The sequence below is a fragment of the Symphalangus syndactylus genome, chromosome 18, assembly GCF_028878055.3.
Source record: "Symphalangus syndactylus isolate Jambi chromosome 18, NHGRI_mSymSyn1-v2.1_pri, whole genome shotgun sequence".
Lineage (NCBI taxonomy): Eukaryota > Metazoa > Chordata > Mammalia > Primates > Hylobatidae > Symphalangus > Symphalangus syndactylus.
Genome location: NC_072440.2, coordinates 80,048,390 through 80,075,388, shown reverse-complemented (window position 1 = coordinate 80,075,388; position 26,999 = coordinate 80,048,390). Strand labels below are relative to the sequence as shown.

Below are 26,999 nucleotides of genomic sequence, written 5' to 3'. Positions count from 1 at the left end.
TTAGTAGAGACAGGGTTTCACCGTGGTCTCGATCTCCTGACCTCGTGATCTGCCCGCCTCGGCCTCCCAAAGTGCTAGGATTACAAGTGTGAGCCACCGCGCCCGTCTGTCAGTCTTGATTTATTTATACCAAGGGCTAGCAAACTGCAGCTGATGGGCCAACCCATCTCACTGCCTATTATTATAAATAAGGTTTTATTGGCACACAGCCATTCCTTTCCTTTCGGTATTGTCTGTGGCTTTCATGCTACGGTGACAGAATTGAATAGTTGATACAGAAACAACACTGCCCTCAAAACCTAACATATTTACTGTCTGGCCCTGAAAAAGCCTGCCATCTTCACTTGACATCCCACTTCACTGTCCTCCAACTTCATATTATTTTGAAACAAATTCTTGACTTTTTTTCCATTTATAAATATTTCATATTATGCCTCTAAAAGATAAGGATGTCAAAATAAAATCACAGAAATACCATTATTGCACCTAAAAAGTAACTCCAAATTTCTTTTAACATTATCCAAAAAAACTGACCCCCTGAAAATTCTATTTCCAAATTTCTAATTTTCTCAAAATTTAATAATTTTTACTATTTTTAATAATTTGTATCAGGATCTTAAAAAGATCCATATGTCTCTTTTAATGTACAAGTGCATCTGTTTTTCATTTTCTTCCAATTTATTTGTTGATGAAACCAGGTCTTTGTCACGTAGTATTTCCTACAGTCTGACTTTTGCTGTATGCATCTTTTGTGGTATCTTTTAACATGTTCTTCTTTCCTCCCCCATTAAATGATAGTTGGATATACAGCCTTGATCACATTGAAAGTTGATTTTTATTTTTATTTTTTATTTTTATTTATTTATTTATTTTTTTAGACGGAGTCTCGCTCTGTTGCCCAGGCTGGAGTGCAGTGGCGCAATCTCGGCTCACTGCAAGCTCCACTTCCTGGGTTCACGCCATTCTCCTGCCTCAGCCTCTCCGAGTAGCTGGGACTACAGGCGCCCGCCACCACACCCAGCTAATTTTTTGTATTTTTAGTAGAGACGGGGTTTCACCGTGGTCTCAATCTCCTGACCTCATGATCCGCCCACCTCGGCCTCCCAAAGTGCTGGGATTACAAGCATGAGCCACCGTGCCCGGCCATGTCTGGGTCTTTTTTATCTAATTTGTAATATGAAGCTGCTATTATTATTATTTGAGATGGAGTCTTGCTTTGTTGCCCAGGCTGGAGTGCAGTGGTGCAATCTCGGCTCAGTGCACCCTCCACCTGCTGGGTTCAAGCTATTCTCGTGACTCAGTCTCCCGAGTAGCTGGGATTACAGGGGCCCACTACCACACCTAATTTTTGTATTTTTAGTAGGAACGGGGTTTCACCATGTTGGCCAGGCTGGTCTCAAACTTCTGACTTCAAGTGATCCGTCCACCTCAGCTTCCTAAAGTGCTGGGATAGGCTGGGTGTGGTGGCTCACGCCTGTAATCCCAGCACTTTGGGAGGCCGAGGTGGGCACATCACGAGGTCAGGAGATTGAGACCATCCTGGCTAACACGGTGAAACCCTGTCTCTACTAAAAAAAATACAAAAAATTAGCCGGGCATGGTGGCGGGCACCTGTAGTCCCAGCCACTCGGGAGGCTGAGGCAGGAGAATAGTGTGAACCTGGGAGGTGGAGCTTGCAGTGAGCAGAGATGATGCCACTGCACTCCAGGCTGGGTGAAAGAGTAAGACTCTGTCTCAGAAAAAAAAAATAATAATAATAATAATAATAATAATAATAAAGTGCTGGGATTACAGGCGTGAGCCACCACACCCAGCTGAAGCTAATATTATTAGCTAATAATAATATCTCATATTTTTGACCATTGAATTATTAAAGGAACCTAAACCATGGTAGTAAGTGCTTTAAAAATGTTGGTTTTTATTTATCTGTTTACCTGACTGTAATCACCTCCTTTGCTTAGGTAGAAAGATATATTCATATACACATACATATACATTTTATTCATTCATTCATTTACTCCTATATGGTCATTGTGTTTGTGGGGTTTTTGCCCCCACATAGTTAAAAAAGCAGCCGTTACTGCTTTCAGATGAATAACGAGGTAGTGTTCCCTGGCTTCTGTGGCTGACAGGATTTGCCTTCTTCTTTTCTAAATGGAGGTTATTACTGTTTCAAATATAATTAAATAGTGTATTAAAGTTTGTTGCAGTAAAATAATTGATGGTTCTAATTGGTACTTTCTACGTGTTTTATCTTTAAAGCTTTTCAGTGTATATATAAAGTATTGTATATTATCATACAGAGTAAATTTGATTTTGGAGCATTTTGTAACATCTTTCAAAGTTAAGAGTTGGTTTTTATGTTTTGTTTGATGTTATGATATAGGACATTAGAAGTATTAATATCAGTTAGAGACTCATCTTTGAATGTGACTTTGTACTTTCTTATTTGTGTTAGTAGAGGAGAGAACAAAAAGAAGATGTGTAATGTAATATGACACTAGGCATTTAAAGATTTAATGTTTTGGATATTTTAAAGTTGGTGTCTGTTTTCACCCTCAAAAATGCTATTTACCTATTTATGAAATATCTTACTTTAAAAGCGAGGAGTGGTAGATGGGAAAGGTGACATCGGTCGGACGCGGTGGCTCACACCTGTAATCGCAGCACTTTGGGAGGCCAAGGCGGGCAGATCACCTGAGGTCAGGAGTTCAAGACCAGTCTGGTAACATGGTGAAACCTCGTCTCTACTAAAAATAGAAAAAATTAGCCAGTCTGGTGGTGCGCACCTGTAATCCCAGCTACTCAGGAGGCTGAGTCAGGAGAATGGCTTGAACCCAGAAAGTGGAGGTTGCAATGAGCTGAAATGGCGCCACTGCACTCCAGACTGGGTGACAGAGAGACTCCGTCTCAAAAAAAAAAAAAAAAAAAAAGACCAGGCACTGTGGCTCACACCTGTAATTCCAGCACTTTGGGAGACTGAGGCGAGCACATCACTTGAGGTCAGGAGTTCGAGACCAGCCTGGGTGCCTGGGCAACATAGTGAAACCCCGTCTCTATACTAAAAATAACAAAAAATAGCCGGGCGTGGTGGCGGGCACCTGTAATCTTGCCTGCTTGGGAGGTTGAGGCAGGAGAATTGCTTGAGCCTGGGAGGCAGAGGTTGCAGTAAGCAGAGACCACGCCACTGCACTCTAGCCTGGATGACAGAGTGAGACTTTGTCTCAAAACAAAAACAAACAAGAAACCGAAACCACCTCTTATCCACTCCTAATCTCCCTTACTGTGTTTCACTTATTTTTTTCCCATATATTTATCACCTTCTAATAAACTGTGTAACTTATTTTTTATGTTTGTTATCTACTATCTGTCTTCTCCCTGTTGGAATATAAACTCTATGGAGGAGGGATCCTTATCTATATCCCAAATGCCTACAACAGTGTCTAGCACATGCTAGTTACCAAATAAATATTTGCTGAGTTAATAAGTCGTTTATAACCCTTGGCACTATACCTGATACAGAGTAGGGCCTTAATAAATGAATGTTAAATGAAGCTATGTTAAAAAAAAAAATATATATATATATATATAAATATATATATATATATATAAAACAGCCAGATATACCAATTTGCTGACATCAAAATTATCTTTTCATCTATTGCAGGTTTTACAGTTAAGCTTTGCTCTAAGGTTCACTATCACTAAACGAAAAATAAATAATATATATTATCTTTTCCCATTTTTAACAGAGAGGCTACATCCTCTCAAACCAGTCTGTATTAGGAATTCCCAGGATCTTTCTCCCCATTCTCTATCCTAATTAGATACCTATCTGGCACCACATCTCTGAAAAACTCCAGTTTTTAACCAGCACATAATAAACAAATATGTGTTACTGTTAATACGCATTTGTACACAAGTCATTTTTATTGTCTTAGGTATATCCACTCCCAGACCTTTTGAGTTACTGAAAGACAGGAATATGTGATGTGACCTCTTTTTTCTTTTTTTTGAGATGGAGTCTTGCCCTGTCACCCAGGCCAGAGTGCAATGGCACGGTCTCGGCTCACTGCAACCTCTGCCTCCCGGGTTCAAGTGATTATCCTGCCTCCTCATCCTGAGTAGCTGGGATTACAGGTGGCCCTAGTTTGGGTTTTTGCTTTTAAACAGGATGGTCTACTCTTTGAGAAGTTGCCATGAGTTAGCCATGATGATACCTGGGATAATAATGGTCCACAGAGAAGTAAGAGCCAATACAAAGCCTTAAGAGAATGTACCTGGTATGTTTGTGAAGCAGCAAAGAGGCAAGTGTGTCCCAGCAAGGAGATTATAGTAGAGACGAAGTCAGAGAACTCATGGGGAGAGGGATTGTGACAACACGCAGGGCTGTAAAGGCCACCATGAGGACTTGAGCTTTTACCGCCTGTCAAATGGGGAGCAGTTACAAAGATTTTTAAGAAAGCAGCCCGGTGCAGTGGCTCATGCCTGTAATCCCAGCTCTTTGGGAGGTTGAGGTGGGTGGATCACCTGAGGTCAGGAGTTCGAGATCAGCCTGACCAACATGGCAAAACCTTGTCTTTACTAAAAATAGAAAAATTAGCTGCGTGTGGTGGGCATGCTTGTAATCCCAAATACTCGGGAGGCTGAGGCAGGAGAATCACTTGAACCCCGGAGGCAGAGGTTGCAGTGAGCCAAGATTGCACCACTGCCCTCCAGCCTGGACAACAGAGAGAGACTCCGTCTGAAACAAAACCAAAAAAAAAAAAAAAAAAAAAGATTTTTAGGAAAGGAATGAAATACTCTGACTTAAATTTTAGAAGGATCACTCTGGTTGCTATGTTGCATTATAGACTCTAAGGGTAGAACCAGGGAGAGCAATTAGGATACTGTTACAGTAATCTAGGAGAAAAGCGATAGAGGCTTGCACCAGGGTAGTATCAGGAGAAATAGTAACAAGTGGTTGGATTATGATTATACTTGAAGATCAAACAACTGGATTTGCTGATAGATTGGATACAATGGTCCTCTCTTTATGGATCTCATAATACAGTAGGAGAAACAGACACATAAATAGTCATCACTACAGGATGGGGATTAGAAATATTTTGTAAGAGTGTAAAAGCTGCTAATAAAGCTTCCTTGTGTGACAAAGCTGGTTAAAGAAGAGAAAGCTTCCTAGAAGTGAAACCTAAAGTATACACTTAGATAAATGAATAAAAGTTATGAAAGAATGTGAGGGCTGGGCACAGTGGCTCATGCCTGTAATCCTAGCACTTTGGGAGGTTGAGTCGGGTGTGTTGCTTGAGCCCAGGAGTTTGAAACCAGCCTGGACAACATACTGAGACCCCATGTCTAAATTAAAAAAAAATATATATATATAGCCAGGAGTGGTGATGTGCACCTGTAGTCCTAGCTACTTACTTGGGAGGCTGAGGCAGGAGGCTCGCTTGAGCTCAGGAGTTCGAGACTGCAGTGAGCCATGAGTACACCACTGCACTCTAGTCTGGGTGACAGAGTGAGACCCTGTCTCAAAGAAAATAAAAAGAAAAAGAATTTGAGAAAAGATACCTCAGGAAAACGTGATGGCATGAACAAATACTCAAAGGCAAGGAAAGCATGGTGAATATGGGAGGGTGCAGTTTGAGTCATGAAGTTGGGATTGCCGAGGCATGAGAGGTATAGGCAGATCATGGATGGCCTGGTTTGTCATAGGAAGGAGCTTGGGCTCTTATCTGTTGGCAATGGGAAGCCACTAAAGGGTTTTAAGTAGAAGAGTGTTATATGGTAAGATTTTCCTCTCCAGTAGATCACTTAGATGACTGTGGGGGTTGGATGTGAGGAGGTAAAGCAGCAAGGTTACTGCCTTAATTTATATCATTGATTAATCTATACAACCCTAGTCATTCCAAAAAGAAACGTTAGTCCTTTAACAGGAGTGAATTGGGTCTGGGCGCGGTGGCTCATGCCCGTAATCCCAGTACTTTGGGAGGCCGAGGCAGGCAGATCACCTGAGGTCAGGAGTTTGAGACCAGTCTGGCCAACGTGGCAGAACCTCGTATCTACTAAAAATACAAAAATTAGCTAGGCATGGGGGCACCCACCTGTAATCCCAGCTACTTGGGAGGCTGAGGCAGGAGACTCCCTTGAACCCGTAAGGCAGAGGTTGCGGTGAGCTGAGATCGCACCACTGCACTCCAGCCTGGGTGACAGAATGAGACTCCGTCTCCAAAAAAAAAAAAAAAAAGAAAAAATATTGGAGCAGATTCACAGAAGCTGTTTACTGTTATACTGTATATGTCTGTGACTCCGTCTCCAAGAAAAGAAAAAAAAAATGAATTGGAGCAGGTTCACAGAAGCAATGTACTGTTACACTATATGTGTCTGTTTCTACACATATAAATCTGAACTCTGTGTACATGAAAAGAAATCCTATAGCTTTTTATTCCTAGCTATAAAAACTAAGAATATAATTTGTTTCTTTTTATTACATAATGAATGGTTCTGTGAACTTTTGTTAAAATTTCATTGAGAGTATTAATTCACATTTATGTACAAATGTCTACTTTTACAAATCAGTGTATTTTCTGATTTATGCTTTTACTGAGACACAGGGTTTCTGTCTCAGCATGGTCATTTAAAGAGTTTATCGGCCGGGCGCGGTGGCTCACGCCTGTAATCCCAGCACTTTGGGAGGCCGAGGCGGGCGGATCACGAGGTCAGGAGATCGAGACCATTCTGGCTAACACAGTGAAACCCCGTCTCTACTAAAAATACAAAAAATTAGCCGAGCGAGGTGGCGGGTGCCTGTAGTCCCAGCTACTGGGGAGGCTGAGGCAGGAGAATGGCGTGAACCCCGGCGGGCGGAGCCTGCAGTGAGCCGAGATTGCGCCACTGCACTCCAGCCCGGGCGACAGCGAGACTCTGTCTCAAAAAAAAAAAAAAAAAAGAGTTTATCATTGAGAAAAATCAGATGACCAACCTGTTAGCTCAAAAAATAAATAAATAAATAAAAAACCTCCAAGGTATATTGTATCAGCCAGTTCTAGGATACAAAAGCCATGCAGTACTTTGTGTTTTGTGCAAAAAGGGTAGCTGCTATCCGTCCCAAAGGCATGTGTGGTTGTACCATAAACCAAGCATGGTACCTGTTTGTCAAAGTTTAGAAGTGAAAGTTTAAGAGAGTTAATATATAGGTGCTGCATTTTTTCATGTATTCATTGACTTGCTGGTACAGAAGAAAAGAATCAATTATGATTCAGCACAATACTCCACTTGGGGAAGAGAGTGCAGCAGTGGTGTAGAGTGGCAGGGATCAAACTGCTACCTTCTTGGGCTTCAGTTGCTAGACTTAAGAGACCCAGATCTTGGGAGGGTTTTTTGTTGTTATTTGATGTGGGGGTAGGGTTGAAATACTCCCTTTTAATTGATTAATATAAAACATAGGTAATGTAGACATATGTCACAAAATTTTAAAAAGTTTGAGTATGAAAAGCATCCATCCCATTTTATGCCCTGGCTACCCATTTCCCCTCCCTAGAGGCAGCTGTTATTATCAATTTCTCTGGGTCCTTTTTAGAGGTAATCTTTTTGTATGCAACTGTGCACATGTGTGTTTAAACAAATGGTAGGGTACTGTATATGCATACAGTTACTGCAGTATGCTTATTTGACTTTGCTTTATTGCTTTTATTTTTTGCCTGACATATGTTAATGTGGCCAAATACGGCGTTTCCCAGACACTCCTTATAGTTTCGTTCTGTGCTACTTTAAATGCTGTTCTCCTTTCCTGACATGTCTTTTTTTTTTTTTTTTTTGAGACAGAGTCTCGCTCTGTCACCCAGGCTGGAGTGCAGCGGCACGATCTCAGCTCACTGCAACCTCCACCTCCCCGGTTTAAGCCATTCCCCTGCCTCGGCCTCCCGAGTAGTTGGGACTACAGGCACGTGCCACCATGCCTGGCTAATTTTTTGTTTGTTTGTTTGTTTTAGTAGAGATGGGGTTTCACCGTGTTAGCCAGGATTGCCTCAATCTCCTGACCTGGTGATCTGCCTGCCTCGGCCTCCCAAAGTGCTGGGATTACAGGTGTGAGCCACTGCGCCTGGCTGTCCTTTCTTTTAATCTTTTCAAATTCTAGCCCACTTGCTCTGTAGAGCTTTTTCAGTGATCTTTCTTTTGTACTATGCAGTCTTTTAAAAAATATACAGTTTTATTATAAGTTGCCAATTATATTTAATAAATACCTAAATGGTAGAAACTGTGATTCATTTTTTAATCTCCATAGGGCCAGGAACTGTGGCTCATGCCTGTAATCCCCGCACTTTGGGAGGCTAAGGCGGGAGGATCGCTTAAGGCCAGGGGCTTGAGCCCAGCCTGTGGAATATATTGAGATCCTGTCTCTACAAAAAATAAATTAGCTGGGCATAGTGGTGTGTGTATGTAGTGTCAACTACTCAGGAGACTGAGGCAGGAGGATAACTTGAGCCCAGGGAGTTGAGGCCACAGTGAGCCATGATGGTGCCACTATACTCCAGCCTGGGTGACAGAGCAAGACCAAGACGAATAATAATCTCCATGGTATTTGTTTTGGACATATTAGATATTCAGTAAATATTTTCTGGTGATGATAGTGATATCTAACTGCCTCAGGTTACCTAACCTGAATAAGGCATATTTTTAACATAGCCATTCACTTGTTAATTTCTGTTATTTTCGTGACTTCGTTTTTACTAATTATATTTTAAAAGATAATTTTATATAAATGCAAAAACTTTTATCATGTAACAATCTGGTAACACCTTGAGTAATTTTTCATTTCACATGCACATTTTATTTGTTCATTATCTTTTTTCTTTTTGTTTATTTTTTCTTTGTTTTTTACCTTCTCTGTTGCATAGAGAAGATGCAACCAGTTTTGCCATTTTCCAAGTCACAAACGGACGTCTATAATGACAGTACTAACTTGGCATGCCGCAATGGACATCTCCAGTCAGGTGGGTTTAGGTTAACTAACATAAAATAATAAAGCTTGCATGCAAAGTAAGAGTCTTACTTAACCTGATAATGTTGATTTGATTTTATAATGGTAGGTTTAATTGTTCATGTTTTCACAGGGCTATGTTGAAAATATAGTACCTTTATCATTCATAGTATATAAACATGCAACAAATAAGGTATAGTCATTCTAAACTTGCTTTATTTGCATATTTTGCAACCTCTGATTTTTCAGATTATAAAATATGAAGGTGTTCATTCCCATAAGTGATTAAAATAATCTTTTTTTCTGTTGTGGCTTTTGTGTTTTTATATGGATAGCTATACTGATTTTTTTCGTGAAATACTGTTTTCTAAGACATTTTAATTTTTTATTATCAATTTTTATTGCATATCAATTTTCATATACACTGTATCTGAATGTTTTATAGTACTTGATGGAAGAAATTTGAAGCTTCACATAGGAGAAACATTACAGTATTATTTACTATGGATTAACTCTGTCCTTGATAAATTTTTGGATATCAACTTCTACAGAAAATTAAATGTCTTTCTGTTTTGTTTTCTTTGGGTGGGGGACTCTCCATTTCTTAGGTTCTCTGAAATCTGAGCTAGCTTTTTATTTAATTAAAACTTTTTTTTAGTTGACAGATAATGTACATGTTCATGGGGTACACAGTGATGTTTTGATACATATAGTATATAGTGATTAGATCAAGGTAATTATCATTTCCATTATCCCAAACATTTATCGTTCTTTGTGTTGGAAACATTCAGTATCTTCCTTCTAGCTATTTGAAATGATATAATATATTGTTACCTATAATCATCCTGCAGTGATGTCGAACAGTGGAACTTACTCTTTCTATCTAGCTATAACTTTGTATCCTTTTCCTACCCTTCTCAGCCTCTGGTGTCCTCTGTTCTACTTTTTATTTCTATGAGATTAACTTTTTTAAAATAATATTCTGTATGTGTATATACCACATTTTCTGTATTCATCTGTTCTTGGACACCTAGGTTGATTCTGTTTCTTGGCTGTTGTGAATAATGCTGCAGTAAACATGGGGTGTAGATGTCTGTTTGATATAATGATTTTCTTTCCTTTGGATAAATTCCCAGTAGTGGGATTGGTGGGTCATATGGTAGTTCTATTTGTAGTTTTCAAGGAACCTCCATACCCTTCTCCGTAGTAGCTGTACTAGTTTAGATTCCCAAAAGTAGTGTATAAGAGTTCACTTTCTCCACATGCTCACCAGCGTTTGGTACTTTTTTTGTCTTTTTGATAATAGCCATCCTAACTGGGGTAAGATACGTTGTTGTGGTTTTGATTTGCATTTCCCTCATAATTAATGATGTTGAGCATTTTTTCATATCTTTGTTTTCGACAGATCAGCTAGTTTTATTGGTGACTTTTTTTTTTTTTAGCAATAGTTTCATGCGCAGGGCTTAAATTATATTAAATATTACTTTGTTGAAATTATAGCGGAACAACCTTAGGTTAGTCTATAAAACAACTGCCTTCTTTTTCTTTCGGTATAATAATTATATATATGTATTTTTAATTATACTTTAAGTTCTAGGGTACATGTGCACAATGTGCAGGATTGTTACATATGTATACATGTGCCATGTTGGTGTGCTGCACCCATTAACTTGTCATTTACATTAGGTATATCTCCTAATGCTATCCCTCCCCTCTCCCCACGACAGGCCCCAGTGTGTCATGTTTCCCACCCTGTGTCCACATGTTCTCATTGTTCAATTCCCACCTATGAGTGAGAACATATGGTGATTGGTTTTCTGTCCTTGCAATAGTTTGCTCAGAATGATGGTTTCCAGCTTCATCCATGTCCCTACAAAGGACATGAACTCATCCTCTTTTAAGGCCACATAGTATTCCATGGTGTATATGTGCCACATTTTCTTAATCCAGTCTATCATTGATGGACATTTGCGTTGATTCCAAGTCTTTGCTATTGTGAATAGTGCCGCAGTAAACATACATGTGCATGTGTCTTTATAGCAGCATGATTTATAATCCTTCGGGTGTATACCCAGTAATGGGATGGCTGGGTCAAATGGTATTTCTAGTTCTAGATCCTTGAGGAATCACCACACTGTCTTCCACAATGATTGAACTAGTTTACATTCCCATCAACAGTGTAAAAGTGTTCCTATTTCTCCACATCCTCTCCAGCACCTGTTGTTTCCTGACTTTTTAATGATCGCCATTCCAACTGGTGTGAGATGGTATCTCATTGTGGTTTTGATTTGCATTTCTCCGATGGCCAGTGATGATGAGCATTTTTTCATGTGTCTGTTAGCTGCATAAATGTCTTCTTTTGAAAAGTGTCTGTTCATACCCTTCTCCCACTTTTTGATGGGGTTGTTTGATTTTTTCTTGTAAATTTGTGTAAGTTATTTGTAGATTCTGGATATTAGCCCTTTGTCAGATGGGTAGATTGCAAAAATTTTCTCCCATTTTGTAGGTTGCCTGTTCACTCTGATGGAATTTTTTTTTTTTTTTTTTGCTGTGCAGAAGCTCTTTAGTTTAATTAGATCCCATTTGTCAATTTTGGCTTTTGTTGCCATTGCTTTTGGTGTTTTAGGCATGAAGTCCTTGCCCATGTCTATGTCCTGAATGGTATTGCCTAGATTTTCTTCTAGGGTTTTTATAGTTTTAGAACTAACATTTAAGTCTTTAATCCATCTTGAATTAATTTTTGTATAAGGTGTAAGGAAGGGATCCAGTTTCAGCTTTCTACATTTGGCTAGCCAGTTTTCCCAGCACCATTTATTAAATAGGAAATCCTTTCCCCATTTCTTGTTTTTGTCAGGTTTGTCAAAGATCAGATGGTTGTAGATGTGTGGTATTATTTCTGAGGGCTCTGTTCTGTTCCATTGGTCTATATCTCTGTTTTGGTATCAGTACCATGCTGTTTTGATTACTGTAGCCTTGTAGTATAGTTTGAAGTCAGGTAGCGTGATGATGCCTCCAGCTTTGTTCTTTTGGCTTAGGATTGTCTTGGCAATGCGGGCTCTTTTTTGGTTCCACATGAACTTTAAAGTAGTTTTTTCCAGTTCTGTGAAGAAAGTCATTTGTAGCTTGATGGGGATGGCATTGAATCTGTAAATTACCTTGGGCAGCGTGGCCATTTTCATGATATTGATTCTTCCTACCCATGAGCATGGAATGTTCTTCCATTTGTCTGTGTCCTCTTTTACTTCATTGAGCAGTGGTTTGTAGTTCTCCTTGAGGAGGTCCTTCACATCCCTTGTAAGTTGGATTCCTAGGTATTTTATTCTCTTTGAAGCAATTGTGAATGGGAGTTCACTCATGATTTGGCTCTCTGTTCGTCTGTTATTGATGTATAGGAATGCTTGTGATTTTTGCACATTGATTTTGTATTCTGAGACTTTGCTGAAGTTGCTTATCAGCTTAAGGAGATTTTGGGCTGAGACGATGGGATTTTCTAAATATACAATCATGTCATCTGCAAACAGGGACAATTTGACTTCCTCTTTTCCTAATTGAATACCCTTTATTTCTTTCTCCTGCCTGATTGCCCTGGCCAGAACTTCCAACACTATGTTGAATAGGAGTGGTGAGAGAGGGCATCCCTGTCTTGTGCCAGTTTTCAAAGGGAATGCTTCCAGTTTTTGCGCATTCGGTATGATATTGGCTGTGGGTTTGTCGTAAATAGCTCTTATTATTTTGAGATACATCCCATCAATACCTAATTTATTGAGAGTTTTTAGCATGAAGGGCTGTTGAATTTTGTCAAAGGCCTTTTCTGCATCTATTGAGATAATCATGTGGTTTTTGTCTTTGGTTCTGTTTATATGATGGATTGCGTTTATTGATTTGCATATTTTGAACCAGCCTTGCATCCTAGGAATGAAGCCAACTTGATCATGGTAGATAAGCTTTTTGATGTGCTGCTGGATTCGGTTTGCCAGTATTTTATTGAGGATTTTTGTGTCGATGTTCATCAGGGATATTGGTCTAAAATTCTGTTTGTTGTGTCTCTGCCAGGCTTTGGTATCAGGATGATGCTGGCCTCATAAAATGAGTTAGGGAGGATTCCCTCTTTTTCTGTTGATTGGAATAGTTTCAGAAGGAATGGTACCAGCTCCTCTTTATACCTCTGGTAGAATTCAGCTGTGAATCCATCTGGTCCTGGACTTTTTTTGGTTAGTAGGCTGTTAATTATTGCCCCAATTTCAGAGCCTGTTATCGGTCTATTCAGGGATTCAGCTTCTTCGTGGTTTAGTCTTGGGAGGCTGTATGTGTCCAGGAATTTATCCATTTCTTCTAGATTTTCTAGTTTGTGTAGAGGTGTTTATAGTACTCTCTGATGGTAGTTTGCATTTCTGTGGGATCAGTGGTGATATCCCCTTTATCATTTTTTATTGCGTCTATTTGATTCTTCTCTCTTTTCTTCTTTATTAGTCTTGCTAGTGGTGTATCAGTTTTGTTGATCTTTTAAACCAGCTCCTGGATTCATTGATTTTTTTGAAAGGTTTTTTGTGTCTCTGTCTCCTTCAGTTCTGCTCTGATCTTAGTTATTTTGCTTAGTTATTTTTTCTAGCTTTTGAATGTGTTTGCTCTTGCTTCTCTAGTTCTTTTAATGATGATGTTAGGGTGTCAATTTTAGATCTTTCCTGTTTTCTCTTGTGGGCATTTAGTGCTATAAATTTCCCTACACACTGCTTTAAATGTGTCCCAGAGATTCTGGTATGTTGTGTCTTTGTTCTCGTTGGTTTCAAAGAACATCTTTATTTCTGCCTTCATTTCGTTATATACCCAGTAGTCATTCAGGAGCAGGTTGTTCAGTTTCCATGTAGTTGAGCGGTTTTGGGTGAGTTTCTTAATCCTGAGTTCTAGTTTGATTGCACTGAGAGACAGTTTGTTATAATTTCTGTTCTTTTACATTTGCTGGGGAGAGCTTTACTTCCAACTCTGTGGTCAATTTTGGAATAGGTGTGGTGTGGTGCTGAGAAGAATGTATATTCTGTTGATTTGGGATGGAGAGTTCTGTAGGTATCTATTAGGTCTGCTTGGTGCAGAGCTGAGTTTAGTTCCTGGATCTGTCTCGTTGATCTGTCTAATATTGACAGTGGGGTGTTGAAGTCTCCCATTATTATTGTGTGGGAGTATAAGTCTCTTTGTAGGTCTCTAAGGACTTGCTTTATGAATCTGGGTGTTCCTGTATTGGGTGCATATATATTTAGGATAGTTACCTCTTCTTGTTGAATTGATCCCTTTGGCATTATGTAATGGCCTTCTTTGTCTCTTTTGATCTTTGTCGATTTAAAGTCTGTTTTATCAGAGACTAGGATTGCAACCCCTGCTTTTTTTGTTTTCCATTTGCTTGGTAGATCTTCCTCCATCCCCTTGTTTTGAGCCTATGTGTGTCTCTGCACCTGAGATGGGTCTTCTGAATACAGCACACTGATGCGTCTTGACTCTATCCAATTTGCCAGTCTGTGTCTTGTAATTGCAGCATTTAGCCCATTTACATTTAAGGTTAATATTGTTATGTGTGAATTTGATCCTGTCATTATGATGTTAGCTGGTTATTTTGCTCATTAGTTGATGCAGTTTCTTCCTAGCCTTGATGGTCTTTACAATTTGGCATGTTTTTGCAGTGGCTTGTATCGGTTGTTCCTTTCCATGTTTAGTGCTTCCTTCAGGAGCTCTTGTAAGCAGGCCTGGTGGTGACAAAATCTGTCAGCATTTGCTTGTCTGTAAAGGATTTTACTTCTCCTTCACTTATGAAGCTTAGTTTGGCTGGATATGAAATTCTGGGTTGAAAATTCTTTTCTTTAAGAATGTTGAATATTGGCCCCCACTCTCTTCTGGCTTTTAGAGTTTCTGCTGAGAGATCAGCTGTTAGTCTGATGGGCTTCCCTTTGTGGGTAACCCAACCTTTCTCTCTGGCTGCCCTTGACATTTTTTCCTACATTTCAACTTTGGTGAATCTGACAATTATATGTCTTGGAGTTGCTCTTCTTGAGGAGTATGTTCATGGTGTTCTCTGTATTTCCTGAATTTGAATGTTGGCCTGCCTTGCTAGGTTGGGGAAGTTCTCCTGGATAATATCCTGCAGAGTGTTTTCTAGCTTGGTTCCATTCTCCCCGTCATTTTCAGGTACACCAGTCAGACATAGATTTGGTCTTTTCACATAGTCCTGTATTTCTTGGAGGTTTCGTTTGTTTCCTTTTACTCTTTTTTCTCTAAACTTCTCTTCTTGCTTCATTTCATTCATTTGATCTTCAGTCACTGATACCCTTTCTTCCACTTGATCGAATTGGCTACTGAAGGTTATGCATGCGTCACGTAGTTCTCGTGCCATGGTTTTCAGCTCCATCAGGCCATTTAAGGTCTTCTCCATGCTGTTTATTCTAGTTAGCCATTTGTCTAATCTTTTTGCAAGGTTTTTAGCTTCTTTGTGATGGTTTCGAACATCCTCCTTTAGCTCGGAGAAGTTTGTTATTACCGATCGTCTGAGGCCTACTTCTGTCAACTTGTCAAAGTCTTTCTCTGTCCAGCTTTGTTCCATTGCTGGCGTGGAGCTGCATTCCTTTGGAGGAGAAGAGGCGCTCTGAATTTTAGAATTTTCAGCTTTTCTGCTCTGGTTTCTCCCCATCTTTGTGGTTTTATCTACCTTTGGTCTTTGATGATGGTGACCTACAGATGGGGTTTTGGTGTGGATGTCCTTTCTGTTTGTTAGTTTTCCTTCTAACACTCAGGACCCTCAACTGCAGGTCTGTTGGAGTTTGCTGGAGGTCTGCTTCAGACCCTGTTTGCCTGGGTATCACCAGCGGAGGCTGCAGAATAGCAAATATTGCAGAACGACAAATGTTGCTGCATGATCCTTCCTCTGGAACCTTTGTCTCACAGGGGCACCTGGCTGTATGATGTGTCACTCAGCCCGTATGGGGAGGTGTCTCCCAGTTAGGCTACTCAGGGTCAAGGACCCACTTGAGGGGGCAGTCTGTCCGTTCTCCGATCTCAAACTCCATGCTGGGAGAATCACTACTCTCTTTAGAGCTGTCGGACAGGGACCTTTAAGTCTGCAGAAGTTTCTGCTGCCTTTTGTTCAGCTATCCCCTGTCCCCAGAGGTGGAGTTTACAGAGGCAGGCAGGTCTCCTTGAGCTGTGGTGGACTCCACCCAGTTCGAGCTTCCTGGCTGCTTTGTTTACCCACTCAAGCCTCAGCAATGGCGGACGCCCCTCCTGCAGCCTCACTGCCACCTTGCAGTTCGATTTCATACTGCTTTGCTAGCATTGAGCTAGGCTCCGTGGGCGTGGGACCCTCCGAGCCAGGCGCAGGATATAATCTCCTGGTGTGCCGTTTGCTAAGACCAATGGAAAAGCACGGTATTAGGGTGAGAGTCTCCCGATTTTCCAGGTACTGTCTGTCACGTCTTCCCTTGGCTAGGAGAGGGAATTCCCCGACCCCTTGCGCTTCCTGGGTGAGGCAATACCCCGCCCTGCTTCAGCTCACACTCCATGGGCTGCACCCGCTGTCTGACAATCCCCAGTGAGGTGAACCCAGTACCTCAGTTGGACCCGTCTTCTGTATCGCTCACACTGGGAGCTGCAGACTGGAGCTGTTCCTGTTTGGCCGTCTTGGAACCCTGCCTTCTTTATTCATATGTAATACAAAACTTCTAAGGTTTTAATGGAGAGGAGATAGAGTAAAAGGATTTCTATGGACAGAAGAAACAGTTGGTTATCAACTCTTTCCCTTGTGGCTTCACGTCTCCCCTAAGGACTTGTCATGTTGGTTTGGTCTTACAGTATAGTCAGTGGCAGTTTTCCTCTTCCCATTCCTTCCTGTGTCTGATTTAAAATGCTGTTTCAAGTATCGATATAAGTATTTTGCCTGTTTCTTTTAGCATGGCTGTGAAGGGCTGACATTTTCAGAAGGCACGTACTGAAAACAAACAAACAACAACAACAACAACAACAAAAAAACCAAAGAAATGTAAGAGTCCATCACATATAAATAGTTAAGTTTCTAAAATATGTATTTGAGATCCCAGTAATTCTACTAGGATAAATAGCAAAAATTGTCCAGCCCTGAAGAGTTGGTCTGTCTTTCCTTTCCTTGTTATCTTGATTCTCTTTTACTTCATTTCACGTGCTAGACCCCATCATGTTTTCCTGCTGCGTTCATCACCCCACCCTCCAAAGCAACGTTCTCTTCCTGGGACCTGTTTCAAAAAATTGAACTTTGTCTTATTTCATATCCCTAGTACAAGTTGAATATCCCTAATATGAAATCTGAAATCCGAAATGCTCTAAAATTCAACTCTTTTTTTTTTTTTTTTTTGAGATGAAGTCTTCCTCTGTCACTCAGGCTGGAGTGCAGTGGCACAATCTTGGCTCACTGCAACCTCCACAGCCTCCCCCAACCCCGTCCCCGTGGGTTCAAGCGATTCTCCCACTTCAGCCTCCCAAGTAGCTGGGACTACAGGCACCTGCCACCACACCCAACTAATTTTTTGTATTTTTAGTAGAGATGAGGTTTCACCATGTTGGTCAAGCTGGTCTGAAACTCCTGACCTCAAGTGATCCACCTGCCCTGGCCTCCCGAAGTGTTGGGGTTACAGTCATGAGCCACTGTGCCTAGCCAAAAATCCAAAACTTTTTGAGTGCTGACATGATGCTCAAAGGAAATACTCACTGGAGTATTCTGCATTTTGGTTTTTTGGGTTAAGGATGCTGAACCAGTAAGTATAATGTAAACATTGCAAAATCCAAAAAAGTGTAAAAACCCTAAGCAGTTCTGGTCCCAAGCATTTCGCATAAGAGATACTCAACCCATAATCTGTTCGTTTCTGTTTTCTGGTTGGAAGGGCATATTGGCTTTATAGCTAATTTACACAGCATTGATGTTTAATACACAGTGAGTCCAAGTAGATCACTCAGACCTATTAATAGTTTATTATTGTCGCTCACTTCTGGAACATTCTGTGATGTTTTACTTGGATGAATTCTTTCACCTCTCTTGGGAAATAGTCATACCAAAGTCTGCTTATTACTACAATGTGTTATCTATTATACATTGTCCAATTTTCTACTCAAAATTACTAGACAGGCAAAGAAAAAGTAAAGTATAACCCTTACTCAAGAAAAAAAAGCAATAAGTAGAAACTGTGAGTGGGCCCAGATATTGGATTTAGCAGACAAAGACTTCAAAGCAGCTATTATAATATGTTTAAAGAATTGAAAGGAAATATGGCATCAGTTATCAAACAGGAAATCTAAGTAGATGATATAAACTAGACAATAAAAATAATATTCTAAAGTTGAAAAGTATAGTTACTGAAATTAAAAATTTACAGACAGCAGCCTCAACAGCAGATTAGAGATAGCAAATGAAAGATTCAGTGACTTTGAACGCAGCTCTGTGGAAATTACTAAATTGATGACTCTCACGTAGCAACCTTCACCCCTAGTTTGGTTTCATATACAATGTTTTAACTCTTTTTGCTATTTTTTTCTCTTACTTTCTATGATGGAAACATTTTGTGCTTTGATTTTAATGGCTATGTCACCGTTATATACATCTTTACAAACTCATCAAATTGTATACTTATATATTTATTTTTTTTTGAGATAGAGTCTGACTCAGTCTCCCCGGCTGGAGTACAGCTGAAATTAGCTGGGACTACAGGTAGGCACCACTGTGCCAGCTAATTTTTGTATTTTTTGTAGAGATGGGGTTTCCCCGTGTTGGCCAGTCTGGTCTGAAACTCCTGGGCTCAACATTTCTCCCACCTCAGACTCCCAGAGTGTTGGGATTATAGGTGTGAGCTGCTGTGCCTGACTGGTATAGCCTGTGTGTGTGTGTGTGTGTGTGTGTGTGTGTGTGTGTGTGACAGAGTTGCACTCTGTCGCCCAGGGTGGAGTGCAGTGGCGTGATCTTGGCTCACTGCAACCTCTGCCTCCCGGGTTCAACCCATTCTCCTGCCTCAGCCTCCTGAGTAGCTGGGACTACAGGCGCACGCCACCATACCCAGCTAATTTTTGTATTCTTAGTAGAAACTGAGTTTCACCATGTTGGCCAGGATGGTCTCGATCTCCTGACCTCGATCCACCTGCCTTGGTCTCCCACAGTGCTGGCATTACAGGCCTGAGCCACCATGCCTGGCTGTTGGTATACTTTAAATGGATGTAATTCATTGCAGATTATACCTCAATAAATTTTTATTTAGTTTTTTGAGACTGAGTTGCTCTGTTGCATAGGCTGGAGTGCAGTGGCATGATTTCAGCTCACTGCAACCTCTGCCTCTCGGGTTTAAATGATTTTCAGCCTCCCTGGTAGCTGGAATTACAGGTGTGTGCCACCATGATCAGATTATTTTGGTATTTTTAGTAAAGATGGGGTTTCACCATGTTGTCCAGGCTGGTCTTGAACTCCTGACCTCAGGTGATCCACCCACCTCGGCCTCTCAAAGTGCTGGGATTACAGGTGTGAGCCGCCACGACTGGCCTTAATTTTTAAATACCGTAAGGCTTATAAAGAAAAGAATATTCCCCTTCTGTTTCTTTCCTCTCACGTAGCAACCTTTCACCCCCAGTTTGGTTTCATATACAATGTTTTAACTCTTTTTGCTATTTTTTTCTCTTACTTTCTACTATATTTTCAAATACAATGCTTATATAACGATTCCTTTTTTTTCTATCAGCTTTTGATATTTATTGACTCCTTATGCTCAAAGAAGACTTAATTCCCTTCTGTCACTCTTCATATATTAATATAACTAGTATTTATGGTTTAGTTTTGATATAACTAAAAATAACTATATATGTATAAGCTATCTGTATATAGTTACATATACGTAGTTATTTTTAGTTATATCAAAATAACTATATGTATATATAGTTATATGTGTATATATAAACTATATGTATATATTTATATATGTATTTGTATATGTGTGTATATGTATATATAGTTGTTTTTTTTTTTTTGAAATGGAGTCTTTCCCTGTCGCCCAGGCTGGAATGCAGTGTTGCTATCTCAGCTTACTGCAACCTCTGCCTTCCAGGTTTAAGCAATTCTCCTGCTTCAGCCTCCCGAGTAGCTGGGATTATAGGCACGTGCCACCACGCCAGGCTAATTTTTTGTATCTTTAGTAGAAATGGGGTTTCACCATGTTGGCCAGGCTGTTCTCAAACTCCTGACCTCATGATCCACCCGCCTCAGCCTCCCAAAATGCTGGGATTACAGGCGTGAGCTACCGCACCTGTCCTAAAATTGATTAGTTTTTAAGACCCTCTTGGTGGGAACAGACTTTCATAGTATTTATAGTTATAATAGTTTGGAATCAAAGTAGTCGAGTGCTACTTTTTTTTCCTCTGTACATCCTATCCCTAATGCCTTTGCTATATTTTGTTTCTTATTTGAGAGCTTTATTTGCTTCATAAAATTTTTTTTTATTTTTTTTATTGTTTTTGTTTATTTATTTATTTTTTTGAGATGGAATTTCACTCTGTCACCCAGGCTGGAGTGCAGTGGTGCAATCTCAGCTTATTGCAACCGCCGCCTCCCAAGTTCAAGTGATTCTCCTGCCCCAGCCTCCGAAGTAGCTGGGATTACAGGCACCCACCACCACGTCTGGCTGATTTTTTGTGTTTTTAGCAGAGATGAGGTTTCACCATGTTGGCCAGCCTGGTCTTGAACTACTGACCTCAGGTGATCCCCCCACCTCAGTCTCCCAAAGTGCTGGGATTACAGGCATGAGCCACCGCACCTGGTGCTTCATAACCTTTTTATATCGTCTTTCTGTTCCCCAAAATGAAGTAGTTTCTTCTTACAAATACTATTTTTTGTTTGTTTTTTATTTGAGATGGAGTCTCTCTCTGTCACCAGGCTGGAATGCAGTAGCACGATCTCGGCTTACTGCAACCTCTGACTCCCTGGTTCAAGCAATTCTCCTGCCTCAGCCTCCCAAGTAGCTGGGATTACAGGCACAAATACTGTAATACTGTAAGAAATTAGAATAGGGACAGGCACAGTGGCTCACTCCTGTAATCCCAGCACTTTGGGAGGCCAAGGTGGGAGGATTGCTTGAGCCCAGGAGTTCAAGACCAGCCTAGGCAACATCGTGAGACCGTTTCTACAAAAAAATGTTTTAATTAGTCCGATCTGGTGGTGCACAACTGTTGTCCCAGCTACTTGGGAATTTGAGGTAGGAGGATGGATCACTCGAGCTCAGGAAGATTAAGGCCGCAGTGAGCTGTGATCATGCCACTGCCATCCAGCCCAGGCCACAGGTTTCAAAAAGAGAGAGAAAATTAGAATATACATTAGGGGGAAAAAAACCCTAATAACCATATTCCTATCTACCTAGTGACCACCCCTATGAAGACCCTGGTACATGTTCTTATTGAAATCTTATTTTGAAATATTTTTGAATTAAAAAAATACATTATTACCTTGGTCTTACAAATGTTTGCTTGTCTTTATGTTCAGCTACAATTTTCTAATCACAATGGTTTTACTTTTTCCTTGTCAGAAAGTGGAGCTGTTCCAAAAAGAAAAGACCCCTTAACACACACTAGTAATTCACTGCCTCGTTCAAAAACAGTTATGAAAACCGGATCTGCAGGCCTTTCAGGCCACCATAGAGCACCTAGTTACAGTGGTTTATCCATGGTTTCTGGAGTGAAACAGGGACCTGGTCCTGCTCCTACCACTCATAAGGTATTCTGGGACAGTAACTTTAATTGCTGTCTTTTTGCAAATAGAAAAATTTTTAAGATACTATGCTTGCTTAAGTTGATTATAAGTACTTTGTAATACTTTAGAGAATGGATAAGTTTCCATAAAGTTAATTTTTTTTTTTTTTTTTTTTTTGAGACTCTTGTTGCCCAGGCTGGAGTGCAATGGCGCGACCTTGGCTCATTGCAACCTCCACCTCCCAGGTTCAAGTGATTCTCCTGTCTCAGCCTTCCAAGTAGCTGGGATTACAGGCATGCACCACCACGTCCAGCTAATTTTGTATTTTTAGTAGAGACGGGGTTTCTCCATGTTGGTCAGGCTGGTCTCGAACTCCCGACCTCAGGTGATCCGCCTGCCTCAGCCTCCCAGAGTACTGGGATTACACGCATGAGCCACCGTGCCCAATCAAAGTTAATTTTTTTTAAATCCACAGGGCAACTTGCTATAAAACTTTTTTTGGACCTCATTAGACATTTAATACCAAGTTTTGCTTACCCAGTCTGTTTTATATAATGCTGTATATTTCATTTTAAATTTATTTTTAAAATTATTTCAATCTGTGTAAATGTTTTATAGCAGTAACATACCTAGAGTTTTGTCATGATTCTAACAAGGGTTAAAATTTGTTTTTATTTTGTAAAAACTAAATCTCTGGATGAAATCCTCTATAACTGACTTAATGCCAAATACAGTTCTCTAGTGAATACAGTTTTACCTTCAGGTAAATACACATTTTCTGGATTTTTATACCCTTTTTCCTGTTTTTAAAGCTTGAATTCTGTGAACTTTAAGGGTAACTTATTTATGAAAAGTGTAAATGTTAGGTTGTATTTTCACATTAAAATTTTGTGTCCTTTAAGGGTACTCCGAAAACAAATAGGACAAATAAACCTTCTACCCCTACAACTGCTACTCGTAAGAAAAAAGACTTGAAGAATTTTAGGAATGTGGACAGCAACCTTGCTAACCTTATAATGAATGAAATTGTGGACAAGTAAGTTTTGCCATCTAAATGTTTTATTTTACAGTTTTTATGTTTTAATTTTACTTATAAAACATGTCAGGAGTGAAATAGATAATAAATACCTTGTCTGGTTTACATACTTTATTTTTATGATAGTTTTCAATTATAAATGTAGAAAACCATTGCTTTACTGATTTAACTATAGTTTAACAGTTAACATAAAAATAACTATATGTCATAGGGCTTAGGCTTCATCTTGTAATAACTGGGCCCTGTTTGTATTGTAGAACTAACTGAGGTCTTGTTTCTTAGTGGAACAGCTGTTAAATTTGATGATATAGCTGGTCAAGACTTGGCAAAACAAGCATTGCAAGAAATTGTTATTCTTCCTTCTCTGAGGCCTGAGGTAAGAACTTTATATTATCATTTTTCTATAATACCATCTGTTACTGAATCCATAGTAGTAGTAGTAAAGAAATATTTGAGCTATACTAGAATAATTAATTCATAAAAGGTAATAGTAGATTTAATGTTTTAAAAAAGATAAAACGTTAACAATTGGTGTTGAGAAGTTATTATAGAATAGGAAAATGGATATGAGTTCCTAATTTCCAATCCTTTTATATTTTTAGGAAAAGTGGGTAGTATGATATAATTTTGTTTTGTTTTGGAGACGGAGTCTCACTCATTGTGTTGCCCAGGCTGGAGTGCAGTTGCATGATCTTGGCTCACTGCAGCCTCTGCCTCCCGGAATTCAAGCGATTCTCCTGCCTCAGCCTCCCAAGTAGCTGGGATTACAGGCATTTGCCACTACGCCCAGCTAATTTTTGTAATTTTAGTAGAGATGGAGTTTTGCTATATTGGCCAGGCTGGTCTTTCATACCTGACGTCAAGTTATCCACCCATTTTGGCCTCCCAAAGTGTTAGGATTACAAGTGTGAGCCACTACATCTGGCCAAATTTTGATACCAAGGTGAGAGAGATTTAAAATTAAGAGAAGGGCTCCCTCCCTCCCTCCCTCCCCTCTTTCTTTCTTTCTTTCTTTCTTTTCTTTCTTTTCTTTCTTTCTTTTCTTTCCCCTCTCTGGCCCAGGCTACAATCTACTCGGCTTGCTGCTGCCCGCGCCGCGGACTGCCTGGGACTGCCGGCGCCCGCCACCGCTCCCTGCCTTTTCTCCTTTGGATGCAGGCACACGTTCGCCATCTTGGCCACGCTGGTCGCCAGCTCCTGACGCCGAGTGCTCTGCCCGCCTCAGCCTCCCGAGGTACTGGGACTACAGACGGAGTCTCGCTCACCCAGTGCTCGGTGTTGCCTGGGCTGGAGGGCGGTGGCGTGGTCTGGCCTCGCGGCAGCCTCTACCCCCCGGCCGCCTGCCTTGGCCTGCCAGGGTGCTGGGATTGCAGCCCCTGCCCGGCCGCCGCCCCATCTGGAAGGTGGGGAGCGCCTCTGCCCGGCCGCCCCGTCTGGGAGGTGAGGAGCACCTCTGCCCGGCCGCCCTGTCTGGGAAGTGAGGAGCGCCTCTGCCCGGCCGCCCCGTCTGGGAAGTGAGGAGCGCCTCTGCCCAGCCACCCACCGTCTGGGAAGTGAGGAGCGCCTCTGCCTGGCCACCCACCGTCTGGGAAATGAGGAGCGCCTCTGCCCGGCCACCCACCGTCTGGGAAGTGAGGAGCGCCTCTGCCCGGCCGCCCCGTCTGGGAAGTGAGGAGCGCCTCTGCCCGGCCACCCCGTCTGGGAAGTGAGGAGTGCCTCTGCCCGGCCGCCCCGTCTGGGAAGTGAGGAGTGCCTCTGCCCGGCCGCCCCGTCTGGGAGGTGAGGAGCGCCTCTGCCCGGCCACCCATCGTCTGGGAGGTGAGGAGCGCCTCTGCCCGGCCACCCATCGTCTGGGAGGTGAGGAGCGCCTCTGCCCGGCCACCCATCGTCTGGAAAGTGAGGAGCGCCTCTGCCCGGCTGCCCCATCTGGGAAGTGAGGAGTGCCTCTGCCCGGACACCCATCGTCTGGGAGATGAGGAGCGCCTCTGCCCGGCCGCCCATCGTCTGGGAAGTGAGGAGCGCCTCTGCCCGGCCACCCATCGTCTGGGAAGTGGGGAGCGCCTCTGCCCGACCACCCATCGTCTGGGAAGTGGGGAGCGCCTCTGCCCGGCCACCTATCGTCCGGGAAGAAGTGAGGAGCGTCTCTGCCTGGCCGCCCCGTCTGGGAAGTGAGGAGCCCCTCTGCCCGGCCGCCCCGTGTCTGGGTAGAAGTGAGGAGCTCCTCTGCCTGGCCGCTCCGTCTGGGAGGTCTACCACGGAGGCCAGAAGCAATGTGGGGGCTGGACGTGGTGGCTCACGCCTGTGGTCCCGGCACTCTGGGGGGCGAGGCGGGTTGATCACTTCGGACTAGGAGTTCGAGACCAGTCTGGCCAACTTGGCGAAACATGAAGAATACAACAGACAAACCAACCAACCAACTCAATGACAACAAAACAGGTCTACCCTGGAGTCATACTCTAATTTTTTCTATTTTCCTCCCTTTCTGATCCTTTATCCCACTTTCTTTTTCTTCCTCTTCCTTCTCACTCTTCTTTGTCAAATAGAGGATTGAGTTATTATCACTGATCCATATAAAGTCCCTCTCTCATTTATTTTAACTCCCACCCCCATTTCTATTCCCCGACTTCCCATGTGCAACCTTCCTAATATGTTTGATACGCATCTTTTTGTTTGTATGTATTTTTAGAAAATGTTTATTGTTTTTGTATGCAAAAAAAATTAATAAAAAGAAATAAAAAAAAAATAAATAAATAAATAAAAATAAATAAAAAATAAAAAAAGAGAAGGTACAAAAGTTAGCCTAGTGTGGTGGTGCACACTTGTAGTTCCAGCTATTGGGGAGGCTGAGGCAGGAGAATTGCTTGAACCAGGAGGCAGAGGTTGCAGTGAGCCGAGATGGCACCACTGCACTCCACCCTGGGTGACAGAGTGAGATGCCGTCTCAAAAACAAAATAGGCCGGGTGCAGTGGTTCACGCCTGTAATCTCAGGACTTTGGGAGGCTGAGGCGGGCGGATCACAAGGTCAAGAGTTCGAGACCATCCTGGCCAATATGGTGAAACCCTGTCTTTACTAAAATTACAAAAATTAGCTGGGCTTGGTGGCGTGTAACCCCAGCTACTCGGGAGGCTGAGGCAGGAGAATCGCTTGAACCCGGAAGGCAGAGGTTGCAGTGAGCCGAGATAGTGCCACTGCACTCCAGCCTGGTGACAGAGCGAGACTCCATCTCAAAAAAATTAATAAAAATTTAAAAAGATAAATAAATACAAATAAATAAATAAAATTAAGAGAAGGAAATCAGGCAGGTAGTGGCCCCTGACACAATGAGTTTTCCCAGAATTGGATTGCTTGGAAATGCAGCTCAAAGAGTGTGGTAAACTCCATCGAAGGCTAAATACCAACATGACACTGATAATAAACAAGTACTTTATGGGAAAGTTTTTTTTAAATTATTTTTAAAAAGAGAGAAATTGTACTGGAGAAAAGAGGAATTCAGGTAGAATAATTCTTTTTTTTTTTTTTTTTTTTTTTTGAGATGGAGTTTTGCTCCTGTTACCCAGGCTGGAGTGCAGTGGCGTGGTCTCGGCTCACTGCAACCTCTGCCTTTGGGGCTCAAGTGATTCTCATGCCTCATCCTCCTGAGTAGCTGGGACTACTGGCATGCACCATCACACCTGGCTAATTTTTGTGTTTTTTAGTAGAGATAGGGTTTTACTATGTTGGCCAGGCTGGTCTCAAACTCCTGGCCTCAGGTGATCTGCCCACCTTGGCTTCCCAGAGTGCTGGGATTACAGGCAGAGGCCACTGTGCCTGTCCTGAACAATTCTTTTTTAAAAGAATTACTTTTAAGGATATTAAGTCATCAAAGTAGATAGAGCCATTAAATGATGGGTAGAAACCTAATCTTCCATCCCATATTTTATGACTTGTTAAGGAAGATAGGCAGTCTTGCAGTTGATAATAAATATTTGGCTTTCCATACTTAGCACCGTTTTGAATTTTTCCAATTCACAAATGGTGTATTTAGTGCTGTTCCGATAATATTGCAAAGAATAAATCTGAAGACTCACTTCTGGGTCACAGTTATTTCACTATTAACATTAAAATCTTATGGACCTACCTACAACATCTAGTGGAAATAAGCTGTGTGACACATTGTGGTGGGTGCATTATTAAATAAACGTGCAAAGGTTTTATGGCTGTATCAATTTTTCCATAGTCTGAATCATTCACATACTGCCTTTATGGTGTTTATCACTTGTA

General features: G+C 41.4%; 1 protein-coding gene across 5 annotated transcripts in view; it reads left to right on the top strand.

Moving 5' to 3' along the window:
- SPAST (spastin) overlaps positions 1-26,999 on the top strand; it is a 90,440-nt gene that overhangs the window by 23,065 nt on the left and 40,376 nt on the right. For 3 of the 5 annotated variants that reach the window (XM_055253552.2, XM_055253553.2, XM_063623757.1), the window contains exons 4-6: positions 21,538-21,725; positions 22,604-22,737; positions 23,020-23,113. In XM_055253552.2, coding sequence (XP_055109527.1) covers positions 21,538-21,725; positions 22,604-22,737; positions 23,020-23,113 — 416 coding nt within the window. Of the gene's footprint in view, positions 1-8,897; positions 8,994-21,537; positions 21,726-22,603; positions 22,738-23,019; positions 23,114-26,999 lie in introns of all 5 variants that reach the window. The other 2 variants (XM_055253551.2, XM_055253550.2) reach the window with 1 other exon arrangement.